At 40.4% G+C, this 13,441-nt stretch overlaps 1 protein-coding gene across 1 annotated transcript; it reads left to right on the top strand.

The window, feature by feature from the left end:
- The first annotated feature begins 1,739 nt into the window (after positions 1-1,739).
- On the top strand, positions 1,740-3,955 carry LOC104436075 (cytochrome P450 CYP736A12). The gene is made up of 2 exons (XM_018869953.2): positions 1,740-2,543; positions 2,703-3,955. The coding sequence occupies exons 1-2, from the start codon at positions 1,776-1,778 to the stop codon at positions 3,531-3,533; spliced, it is 1,599 nt and encodes a 532-aa protein (XP_018725498.2). The 5' UTR covers positions 1,740-1,775; the 3' UTR covers positions 3,534-3,955.
- The last annotated feature ends 9,486 nt before the right edge of the window (positions 3,956-13,441 follow it).

The following is a 13,441-nucleotide window of genomic DNA, read 5'->3' as shown; positions in this document are numbered from 1 at the left end:
AGTTCAAAGCTGGAAGAAGCTGAAGTTGCGTGATGGCTGTGTTGTAAATATCTCTGATAAGCTCATAGAATGATTGAGTATCAAAGTGGGTAGTGCTTACACTTGGTCCCCATATGATTGTTTTGTTTTGCGGTGGGAGAATTACCAAAAAAGTTCTAAACCTATTGCAATTGTGCCAATTTAGTCATAAACTTTTCTTTTTAAGTCAATTTAGTTTTAAACTTTTTTTATAATTGTGCTAATTTAGTCCATCCGGCTAAAATTGGCCGGGCCGACGCTAATGTGGACACCGCCGTCTAGCGAAAGCTGACTGGCAATTTTAATTTTTTTTTCAAAATTTTTAATTTTTTTTTTTAATTTTTAATTCTTTTTTCACTTTCTCTTTCTTCTGGTCGGCCTGCATGGTTTGATCGGCCGAAATCCATATGGAGGGTCGGGTGGGGAATGAAGGGGTTGATCTTGTGAAGCCTAACTAGGCTTAGAGGCCCAACTCAGCTTTCTAACTTAAGTGAGTTTGGGAAAGAGCTTAATTATAAGCATGAGAAATTGATTGAAAAGGAAGAGTTAAAGGGAATAAACCTCTTAATTTTGATGGAGTTGTTCCCTTGTTATTATCTTAAATAATTATGGGATGTTCCGAAAATTACCTATGCCTATATATTGTTAGGAGGATAGTCACGATCAAACTACATAATTCTAGGATATTCAATCTAATTTTCACATATTGATGAAGGAAATCAAGATATGTGTAAGGATTAGTACATCACATTTATTAAGATCTGAGTTGCCAACATGGCAATGGGGCACTAGTTGAGTGCACTTTATTAGGAATAACTCTATTTTCAAGATATCAATTATGCATAATATGAGGGTAGTCATTGCATTGGATACTGTAAAATTTTCTCAATTAGTTAATTGAGGCTCTTTTTAATAAAGTCCTAAAACTAGGAACCAAAAAGAATAAAATTAACTTAAAAAAGACAAGGCCCTAAAACTAAAATACAAGGCATTTCGGATGCCTCCCAATGCAACAAATTAGCGAGCTCGACTAGATTTGTCAAAATTTGAGACCTAGCTCAATGACCTAGAGCCTACTCTCTTCATCATCCGACGTTATCATTACCCCATTTTACTGTTGGGGTTGACTCCGATAACAAGAACAATTTAAGGACATGCTCAGGTCCTATGCCTGGTTCTAATGTGTTTTACGGGGGCCAGGACTTTGCCCCCAACCATTATTTTTCCTCCCGGGAACCAAGAGTGCCCCCTTGTGCGCCGGGGGCCCGCGGAAGCGTGGGGGTGAGGCACCAACCCATGCCCAGGGGCCTTGTTATCGGGGTTGTCCCCCCCCCCACCCCGGAATGCTGCAGTTTAAGGTCTTGCCGAGGACCAATGCCTGGTTCTAGTGTGTTTTACGGCGGCCAGGACTTTGCCCCCAACCCTTATTTTTCCTCCCGGGGAATCAGGAGTACCCCCTTGTGCGCCGGGAGCCCGCGAAAGCGCAAGGGCGAGGCACCGATCCGTGCCCAAGGGCCTTGTTATCGGGGTTGTCCCCCCGGAGCGCTGCAGTTTAAGGTCATGCCGAGGACCACAATCTAGCCTATTAGGTATTGAAATACACATGCGAAGAGTGTTAGGTAAAAGTCTAGTCGACCGAAATATCAAATCAGGTGCAGCCAGCTGAAAGCCCAACTCACGTCGGTCGTTGAGGTGGAGGCCCACTTCATCTTGTCGCAGTCGCCACCGCTCGCCACCGTCCAAAAGGCAAGTCGTTCATGGACTCTCCACATCTCCGCCCGCTTCATCCTCTTCCTCTACAAAGACCTTCTGCGCCAAAACAAGAAACAGCCTTCCACCTGCAAATGGAGACTTCCCTACTCCCCATTCTCTCGACCGCTCTTCTAGTAACTCTCTACTTCTTCTTCCGCCACCTCCGCTGCCAGCAAGCCCACAAGCTGCCGCCGGGGCCGCCACCGCTGCCGGTCATCGGGAACCTCCACCAGCTGGGCAACCTTCCCCACCGCTGCCTCCACAGCCTCGCCAAGTCCTATGGCCCCATCATGTTCCTCCGCCTTGGCAACAAGCCGACGGTAGTGGTCTCATCGCCGGAGGCGGCTGAGCTGGTCCTCAAGACCTACGATGGCATCTTCTCGAGCCGCCCGAGCGTGGACGCCCTGCACCACTTGTCTTACGGCAACAAGGGGATGGGGTTTGCGGAGAGCGGTGCATATTGGAGAGGCATGAAGAAGCTGTGCACGCTGCAGCTGCTGAGCCCGGCAAAGGTTGAGTCTTTCGCACCAATGAGGAGGGAAGAGCTGGGGAAGGTGGTCAGGAGGGTGAGGGCGGCGGCGGCAGAGCATGAGGCGGTGGACGTGAGCGCAGAGGTGGGGCAGCTGATCGCGGACTTGGCGTGCAGGATGATATTGGGGTGCAGCACAAGGGATAAGTTCAACTTGGAGCCTGGGATTCACGAGGCTCTGAACTTAGCCGGGGCTTTCAATTTGGCAGACTATGTGCCTCTTCTTGGAGCTCTCGATCTTCAGGTGTCAGTTTTTGAATTTATGTGTAGTATAAGAGGCTAAAATAAACAGCATGAATCTAGCTAGCTTGATCTTTTACAGATGCAAAGAATTTGCAGCTTCTAGAACATCTTTTCTGGTTTGTTGTGAAGATAATATTTTGAAAACCGAAAACCTCTACAGGGAATAACTCGGCGTGCGAAAGCTGTTAATCGAGCCGTGGATAAGGTACTGGAGGACATCATTAGAGAACACGAGGAAGACACGACAGGAAAATACGAGGGCGACTTCATAGACACGTTGCTCGCCGGCATGGGCCACCCCATGAACGGCTCGCCGCAAGACGACGAGCCGGTTCACGTGCTGGGTCGGACCAACATCAAGGCCTTGGCCCTCGACATGATCGCCGCGTCGTACGAAACCTCGTCCACCGCGATCGAGTGGACCATGTCCGAGCTGATCCGCCACCCGCACGCGATGAAACGCCTCCAGCGAGAGCTGGAAGCTGCCGTCGGGTTGGGGCGGACCGTCGAGGAGGCGGATCTGCCAAAGCTGAATTATATGGACATGGTGGTGAAGGAGAGCTTGAGGCTGTATCCGCCGGGCCCGCTCCTGATCCCACACGAGTCCACGGAGGGCATCGAGATGGGCGGATATTACGTCCCGAAGGGGACTCGGGTCATCGTGAACGCGTGGGCACTCGGGAGAGACGCCGGCGCTTGGGCGGAGGACCCGGAGGAGTTCCGCCCGGAGAGGTTTGCGGACGGCGGCGTGGACGTCAAGGGGCGGGACTTCCAGCTCATACCGTTCGGGTCGGGGCGGCGGGGCTGCCCGGGGATGCACTTGGGTCTCGTAAACGTGCGCCTTGTTTTGGCCCAATTAGTGCACTGTTTTGACTGGGAGCTGCCCGCGGGGACGTCGCCGAAGGAGCTGGACATGAGCGAGGACTTCGGGATGTCGATGCCGAGAGCGAAGCACTTGATCCTAAAGCCCATCTATCGCCTGCTCGTTTGAAGTTTTGCAAAGTTTTTTTTGGTGGGTTCTAGTTCCTCTGTACGGTTGCACGCCTAGTTCAACGAAAAAAAAAAATAACAGAAAGGAGAAAGATGATGGGCAATGTCGGAATTCGAGCACTGGATGAACTCGATTTTCTAAAAGTTTGAATTGTTGAAATGGTAATGGGTCAATAATCATAAAAATGTCATGGCATATTACTTAGCACGTTTTATATTAATGTCAAGAACTGTTGATATAATAGTTATTTCCTTTTGCACTTGTTGCTGATTTGATTTTTCAGTTATTAGAGTTAGTGGAGTCATATATGTTGGTTATCCTAGTTTTTAGGTGTTAGTGAGGCAAGTGCTTTATGCAGAACATGGGTAGTTATGGTGTGTTTTACGTTATGTATTTTGTCTTTTGTAAAAGACTTGGTTGTTCTGTACGTAAGATGAAGTTTTAGCCTCATCTCTCCTCCTTTTAGCAATTTGACAGTGGTATCAGAGCCAGAGAGAAGCGTGAAAGTTTTTTTTTTTTAAAGAAAAAAAGAAAGAAGGTTTAGAGGTGTAAGATACTTTCATGAGAAAATTGCAACAGCAATATTTCCAACGGCCACCGACAATTTTGTTCAACCAGCAATTCCGCGCTCTGACGGTCACTATGACCATTGGAGCATGCTGATGGAGAATTTTTTACGATCAAAGGAGTATTGGTCGGTTGTCGAATCTAGAATTCAAGAGCCACCAGTAGGCATGGCTTTGACAGATCCCCAAAAAGAAGAATTGGAAGTTAGAAAGTTGAAGGACCTGAAGGCAAAAAATTATTTTTTTTCAGGCTAACGATCGTCCCATCTTGGAGACTATTTTTTGCAAAGAAACTTTCAAGTATATTTGGGATTCTATGAAGAAGAAATATCAAAGCTCTGTTAGAGTGAAGCGTGCATAGCTTCAAGCATTGAGGAAAGATTTTGAGACACTAGCGATGAAAGATGGAGAATCTGTCACTAGTTATTGTGCCAGAACAATGGAGATCAGCAACAAGATGCGATTCCATAGCGAGAAGATGGACGATGTCACCATTGTGGAGAAGATTTCGCATTCCTTGATACCAAAGTTTAATTATGTTGTCTGCTCAATTGAAAAGTCCAAAGACATAGATGCGCTCTCTCTTGATGAATTGCAAAGCTCCTTATTGGTCCATGAACAGAAGATGAACAGAAATTCAACTGTAGAAGAGTAAGCATTAAAGGCTTCTACCAATACTCATTCTAACAATTTCAGATAAAGGGGTAGAGGTAGAGGTAGAGGAAGAGGAGATCAAGGAAATAGAGATGTTGGCAGGAATTTCAAAGCCAATAATGACCAATTTCAAGGCAAAGGTGGAGGACAAGATCCTAACAAATCCAATGTAGAGTGTTTTAGATGTCATAAATTTGGTCATTATGCATCTGAATGTTATACTAGGCTGCCTAATAATAATAAAAAAAAAAAGTAAGTTCAAATTTTGTTGAAGAAAAGGAAGTAGAAACGTTGTTGATGGCTGTTCAAGATGAAAAGGAGTGTGAGTCAGATATTTGGTATATGGATACAGGTTGCAGTAACCACATGAGTGGAAGTAAGTCTTCTTTTTTTTATCTAAATGAAGATTTTCATTCCACTTTGAGTTTTGGGGATCATTCTAGTGTGAAAATGATGAGAAAATGTGATATTAAGATAAGAACCAAGAATGATTTTGTGGAAACAATCTCTAATGTGTTATATGTTCATGACTTGAAAAGTAACCTATTGAGTGCTGGCCAATTACAAGAAAAGGGTTATGTAATCACCATTCAGAGGGGTGCTTGTGAAATTTATGATTCTGTTAGAGGTCCTACTGTAGTTGTTCCTATGAGTTCAAATAGATTGTTTCCATTAAAGATTGAAAATATTCAGTCTTGTTTGATGGCTAAAAGAAAGATCCCTCATGGCTTTGGCATTTTCGCTATGGTCACTTGAGTTTTGGTGGATTGAAGACATTCCAGCAGAAAAACATGGTGACGGGTCTTTCTCAAATTACTGTTCCTTCCCAAGTCTGCGAAGAATGTGTTGTTAGTAAACAGCATCGTTCTCAATTTTCAAAAGAAAAGTCATGGAGAGCAAAGGATGTTTTGCAATTGGTGCATTCGGACATTTGCGGTCCTATAAACACATATTCTAATGAAGTAAAAGATACTTAATTACCTTCATTGATGATTTTTTCAGAAAAACCTGGGTTTATTTTTTACAGGAAAAATCAGAAGCTTTCTCCACATTTAAAAGCTTCAAAGTTCGTGTTAAAAATGAAGCATGAAAGACCATTAAGACTTTTCGAATAGATCGTGGTGGTGAATATTGCTCAAAAGAATTTGAAGTTTTTTGTGCAGAACATGGCATTCGAAAAGAGCTTACTGCTGCATATACATCACATCAGAATGGTGTATCTGAGAGGAAAAATAAAACCATTCTCAACATTGTGAGAACCTTATTGGAAAGAGGAGGAGTTCCAAAGACTTTCTGGCAAGAAGCAGTAAATTGGAGTATTCAAATTTTGAACAGAAGTCCAACTTTTGCTGTTCAGAATATGACACCTAAAGAGGCTTGGAGTGGGATAAGACCGGCTATAGATCACTTCAGAATCTTTGGATGCATCGCATATACCCATGTCCCGGATGTAAAAAGGAAGAAACTTCATGACAATGCTGAAAAATGTGTATTTCTTGGTGTAAGAGAAGCATTCAAAGTATATAAATTATTCAATCCACTAACAAAGAAGATTGTGACTAGCAAGGATGTTGTTTTCGATGAAGAGAACACTTGGGATTGGAATAGGCAACAGCCTACCCAAGTTCTTTATGACAATGATGTTGAACATGAGCAAATTTCAGCATCTTGTATGCCCCAAAATTCATCAAATACGACTTTTACAGCTGCTGGAATTTCACCAACAGGCTTTGAAGTCAATGAAGAAGAAGCACAATCTCTTCGCCGCGTTAGAAGAAAGCTTGCTTGGATGGAAGATTATGAGGTAACTGGAATTGAAGATTCAATTACTCACTTTGCCTTATTTTTAGACTATGACCCTACAACTTTTGAGAGTGCTGTCAAAGAAGAAAAATGACGAAAAACGATGAATGATGAAATTAATGCCATCGAAAGAAATGATACTTTGGAGCTATCTGATCTTCCGGATGGACAAAAAACCATTGGTGTAAAGTGGGTCTTTAAAACAAAACTGAAAGAAAATGGTGAAGTTGACAAATATAAAGCACGTTTGGTAGCCAAGGGACACAAGCAGCAATATGGGATTGACTATACAGAGGTTTTTTCTCCAGTTGCGAGACATAATGCGATCAGATTGGTGGTTGCATTGGTGGCACAAAATTCTTGGCCTATTTTCCAACTAGATGTCAAATCAGCATTCTTGCATGGGTACTTGGAGGAACAGGTATTTGTCGAGCAACCCCCTGATTATGTCAAGATTGGAAATGAGCATAAAGCTTATAGATTAAAGAAAGCTCTTTATGGGCTAAAACAAGCCCCTTGGGCTTGGTATAGTCGCATTGAAACTTATTTTCATAAAGTTGGTTTTTCAAAATGTCCTTATAAGCATATGCTTTTTGTCAAAATTTGAGATAAAGGGAAAATGCTTATTGTCTGTTTGTATGTTGACGATCTTATATTTACTGGAAGTTGTAATGGCATGCTTGAAGAATTCAAGAAATCTATGATGGATGAGTTTGAAATGTCTGATCTTGGTATGATGCATTACTTCATTGGCATAGAAGTGGTACAATCGGATGATGGGATCTTTATTTCTCAAAAGAAATATGTGGGAGAAATTTTGGACAGGTTTTAGATGAAGGATGATAATTCTATAAACACTCCAGTTGAGTTTAGCTTAAAGTTATACAAAGATCATGAAGGGAGGAAAGTTGACAGCACACTTTATAAACAAATTGTGGGCAATTTGATGTATTTAACTACAACAAGACCAGACATAATGTATTATGTGAGTTTAATTAGTAGATATATGGAGAATTCTACACAAATGCATTTGTTGGCTGCCAAGAGAATCATTCGTTACTTGCAAGGAACTAGAGACTTTGGGCTATTTTACAAGAATGGTGAAAAATCCGATTTGTTGGGATTTACTGATAGTAACTATGCAGGAGATCAAGATGATAGGAGGAGCACTTCGGGTTATGCTTTTATGTTTGGAACATGTGCTATTTCGTGGTCATCTAAGAAGCAGCAAATTGTCACATTGTCAAGTACATAAGCTGAATTTGTTGCTGCAACAACTAGTGCTTGTCAAGCTATTTGGCTAAGGAGAATTCTTGAGGAGCTACAATTCAAGCAACCAGGACCTACTAAAATTTTTTGTGAAAAAAACTCAGCAATAAAACTCTCCAAGAATCCGGTGTTACATGGAAGAAGCAAGCACATTGATGTGAAGTTTTATTTCTTGAGAGATCTTAGCAATGATGGAACAATTGATCTAATCTACTGCAGGAGTGAAGATCAAGTTGCTAATATATTCACCAAGGCCCTCAAGATGGAGTCATCTGTGAAGCTCAGAAGGTTACTAGGTGTTTGCACAGTGGAAAAAGTCAAGGCTTTAAACTGAATATTAGCAAAAATCAGTTTAAGGGAGGGATTATTAATATAATAGTTATTTCCTTTTGCACGTGTTGCTGATTTGGCTTTTCAGTTATTAGAGTTAGTGGAGTCATGTGTGTTGGTTATCCTAGTTTTAGGTGTTAGTGGGGCAAGTGCTTTATGCAGAACATGGGTAGTTATGGTGTGTTTTACGTTATGTATTTTGTCTTTTGTAAAAGACTTGGTTGTTCTATACGTAAGATGAAGTTTTAGCCTCATCTCTCCTCCTTTTAGCAATTTAACAAGAACGTGACCTCACATTGAAATATTTTAGTCTTCATCTTCTCTACTCTTTCTAAATAAGAGAAAACGCCATTCATCTTCCTTTTTCCTCATTCAAATGTGAAAATCTTACAAACACGGTATAAGGAACGAAAGTTCCACGACTTTCGAGATTTTTTTTTTTTTTGATGAACAACTTATGGTAGATATCTCTTTTTCTCATATTTCTTATTAATTATTTTTATGATAATGATTATACATTTCACAACATATAGAAATTTTCTTTAAAAAAGTCAAAGGGATTTGTCCCGAAGCCACCCCACTTATAGGAACACATGCGGCCTTTGTTGACTATGGCCCTATTCGAGTAATCGCCCCTCTCCTCTCTATTTCCATCTCTCTATATCTTTGGCTCAAGCCCATGACAACACGTGAATAGACAAGTGCGTTCATTTCTCATTACAAAAGCTCACACAAAATCACACGGCCCTCATTTTTATTAATTAAAGTAACAGTTAAAGTCTGTTTTGCATTCTTCCAAAACATAACTCCACCAGCTAACATTAAAACGTATTCGTATGTCAATTTTCAAGAATTAATGCAACCAGCAAATAGGGTTGAGCGGTTTCAGATTCCATAGATTCCATATAGTTCCACTTGAAATCTAAAACCTACCCTTTAAACAAGTTCCTCATTTTTATTAGTTGAAGTAATAGTTAAACTCTGTTTCGCACACCGAGTTATTCCCTACAAAGGCTTTTGACTTTCAAAATATCATCCACACAACAAACCAGAAAAGCTGTACTAGAAACTGCAAATTTTTGCATTTGTAAAAAGATCAAAGCTGCAATTCAAATCATTGTAAAATATGCAGCAAGCTAAACTGATAACTGATATGGTGATACCTAAAGATCGAGAGCTCCAAGAAGAGGCACATAGTCTGCCAAATTGAAAGCCCCGGCTAAGTTCTAAAACTCGCGAATCCCGGGCTTCAAGTTGAACTTATCCCTCGTGCTATACCCCAATATCATTCAGCACGCCAAGTCCCCACTCAGCTGCCCCAACTCCACACTCACGTCCACCGCCTCACACGCTGCCACTGCTGCCCTCACCCTCCTGACCACCCTTCCCAGCTCCTCCCTCCTCATCAGTGCAAAAGACTCCACCTTCACTGGGCTCAGCGACTGCAGTGTACACAGCCTCCTCACACCCCGCCAGTACGTACCGCTCTCCGCCAGCACCCCCTTGTTGCCGTAAGACAAGCGGCGCAGGGCATCCACGCTCGGGTGGCTCGAGAAGATGCCATCATAGGTCTTAAGGACCAACTCGGCCACCTCCGGTGCAACGAGACCACCACCATTGGCTTGTTGCCGAGGCGGAGGAACATGATGGGGCCGTGGGACTTGGCAAGGCTGTGGAGGCGGCGGTGGGGAAGATTGCCCAACGGTGAAGGTTCCCGATGATGGGCAACGGCTGTGGACCCGGCAGCAGCTTGGGGGCTTGCCGCCAGCGGAGGTGGCGGAAGAAGAAGTAGAGAGTTATTAGAAAGAGTGGTCGAGAGAATGGCGAGTGGGGTGAGATAGCTAGTATAAGCACCTAGATGGGGGTGAATAAGTGCAACAACAATTTCTCGTGATATGTGAGCAATATTAACCAATGAAAATGAAGCTCGCCTTTTTGATATCACAAGTAATTATGATCAAAGTTAAAGAGAGTAGGGAAGAGAAAATGAACATAAGGTTTATAGTGGTTCAGCTTTAATCCAAGCCTACGTCCACTCTCCCACGCTAACAGCCTTCTTGGCTGGATTCCACTATGCAACCAACAAGAGATTACAACTTTGAGTGCAAACACTTAGTAGTAGATCACACTATCTCACTAAGTCACTCTTTTGGTATTTCTCTCACGATCACAAATGTTTAAGCTCTCCAAATACAAGTGTATGATCGAAGGTCGCTCAGACTTTGGAATTATAAATTCTACTCTCTATCTCTTATTTGCTCATCGGTCCTTCATCTCCTTAAATACTTCTCCACTTCCAAACTAGCCGTTGGACAGTATCCCAGAGAATCGTCTTCCAATATACCCATTGGACAGCTCTGTATCTAGAAGATTTGGTAGCCGTTGAGTGACAAAGGTAGAATTCCAAATTGATTCCGATTGCCCATACAAATGGAATCTTGGTTTCCATAAGTAAAGCTTCTTCGTATAGAAAGTTCTTATCTTCAAGATCCAATCGCCAATCAATTAGATTGAATCAATCAAATCAATCTTGATGTGGAATCCAAACCAGATCACTAGCCGTTATATGATTGGGCTTGAGTTACGTTCTATCGAATCTGGATGTAAAATCTGAGAGCCATAGACTTTACAATCTAAGTCTGAGTGTGATAGACTTTACAATCTGAGTCTGAACATATTCTACTTCAACATAGAGTTTGTCTTCTGGTTCAGCTTCAGCATAGAGTCTGTCTTCTGGTTCAACTTCAGCATAGAGTCTGTCTTCTGGTTCTTCATTTACGTTCAGTCTTGAATTAGTCAGAGTTGACAGACTTCTAATGTAGAACAAACTTTGACACTAAAGTCTGGCAATCTTCAGACTTTGACATAGAAGTTTGGAAATCTTCAAAATATACTCTGGACATGTATTACGTTCAGTCTTCTGGCCATCTTCTGACTTTGATAATATCCTTTACATGTTCTATCATCTGCATGGTCTATTACTCAACCGTCAAACATGTTAGTAGCTTTTGATTTATTTTGTCATATTCAAAACTTCATAAGGGATTTCCCTAATAATCTCCCCCTTTTTGATGATGACAAAACAATCTCTGAATATGCAGATTTGTAAACATGCTTTTAAAAATATTAATTTAAATCAAAGGATATCAGAAGTTAGCAAATAAATTGAGCATAATAATATATAGAAAAATAATCACAGCTCAATATTATGCATTAAATAATATCAACCAATTAACACATATGCATATTCATATCTTCTCCCCCTTTTTTTCATAATCAAAAAATGATAATAATGGAAAAAGTTATCACGTAGAGAATGATAACAAATATCTTGCATAAATCACAATTTCCAAAAATCAGCTTTTATAAAGTAAATCGAATATTAAAGATATGCAATATAGCTCACTTCGATCATATATATCAGCAAGTATTCAATAAAAATCACAGATACATCATAAAATTCATGTACCCTTTTTGTCATGATAAAATGATAATATCAATACAAGATTTATCAATGACAAAAAGTAATAAAAGATGCACTAATCGGATTTTTTAGAACAAATTTTGACACGTTTACCTTTCCTTCCATCCATAATAAGATCACAATCAATCCAAAAAGATTTTTCCATAATTGATCAAAGCTCCCCCTCAATTTGTTGTCTTTTTGAGATGATCACGATTCTTTTCCTTTTATTTTGGATTTGCTTTCTCCCCCTGTTATCATGACAATATTTGCGAATAGAAATAATTATTGCTTGTGCATGTTGAACATAATATTTTTCCAGTATTTCCTTTGTAGCAACAACATCCGCAATGATCACTTACATTTTGAAATTCGAGGCAAAAATTTATTTTCTTTAACCAAGCTTATCTCGAATTCAACCTGCATAAACTTAACAAACAAATCCTCTTTCTTCTTTCTTCTTTATATCCTGCAAAAATAACTCATCTTTTCTTTGATACCCATTTTTTATTGGGTCCATGAGAGTTAGTAGAATATGTTTTTTTTACCCAATTTTTCTTGATAGATCTCCAGACTTTAGAACAATATTTTTCAAAGTGTTCCGTATCTCCACAATTTGAACACTGACGTTATTTCCACCAACAGGTTTTACAAACACTTTTTGAAAATGATTTTTGTAAAATGCCTTTGAAGGTTTTTGTCTAAGTCTCTCTTTTACTTTAGGATAATCAATTAAAGAATTATTTTCCTTATTGAAACCAAGTCCCAACTTATTATAGTAAGGAACTTGTATAGAAAGGATATGCTCTAATATTTTTGAACCATTTGAAAATCTTGTCGAAATATTTGAAAATTCTTTCTTTAAAGAATCATTTTCTTTGACAAGTAAATCTCGACTTTCTTTTATTTGTAGAAAATCTTTTTGCAAAATTTCAAAATTTTCTTTTTGAGAAAGATCATGTTGTCTAAGCCGAAAATTCTCATTTTTAAGTTCGGAGATCCTTTTAAGAGAAGATTTGAGATTTGAGCAAAGCTCATTTATATACTTTGAAAGGAATTTTTTAATGGCTTACCTCGATTTCCTCATCGAATTCTGAGTCTATGTCCGAGTCAAACTCTGATTCTGAGTCTGTGTCCGAGTCGACTCGATTCTTTGATTTTGAATGTGCCGTCAAGCATATATTTCCTTGCTCATCATCTTCTTTCATTATTCTTTTCTGGCCATTGTGCTTGTATTGTCTTCTTTCACTAAACTTCCTTCCTTTTCTGCTCAGCTTTTTGAATTTCTCGATCATAAAAGCAAATTCTTTGTTGTCCATGTCATTTTCTGAGTCTGTTTCATCAAAAACAGTATTAGATATTGAAGCAATGGACTTCTTACCTTCGGGATCTTCGTCATCGAGTTGTTCCACTTCATAGGATTGAAGAGTGCTGATCAATTCATCAACGGAGAGTGGCATAATCCTTTGAGTCTCGTGGATTGAGGTCTTGACATGGTTCCAATCTTTTGAGAGACCTCGCAAGAGTTTGTTGACCTTCATTGGGGAAGAAATTGGATGACCTTGATATGCCAAACCATTTACAATTTCTGTAAAACGATTGAACATATCTCCAATCAACTCTTCTTGCTTCATCTTGAAGGATTCATATTTGCCGAGCAGGAAGTTTACTTTTGTCTCTTTTACACGATCGATCCCTTCATATGTAACATGAAGTCTATCCCAAACTTCTTTTGATGTTTCACATGAAGAGATTCTGTTATATTCAGCAGGAGACAAGGCGCAATATAAAGAATAAATGGCTTTTGCATCAAGCGCTTCTCT

The sequence above is a fragment of the Eucalyptus grandis genome, chromosome 3 (assembly GCF_016545825.1).
Source record: "Eucalyptus grandis isolate ANBG69807.140 chromosome 3, ASM1654582v1, whole genome shotgun sequence".
Lineage (NCBI taxonomy): Eukaryota > Viridiplantae > Streptophyta > Magnoliopsida > Myrtales > Myrtaceae > Eucalyptus > Eucalyptus grandis.
Note: the sequence above shows the minus strand (reverse complement) of the source record. Positions and strands in the feature narration are given on the sequence as shown.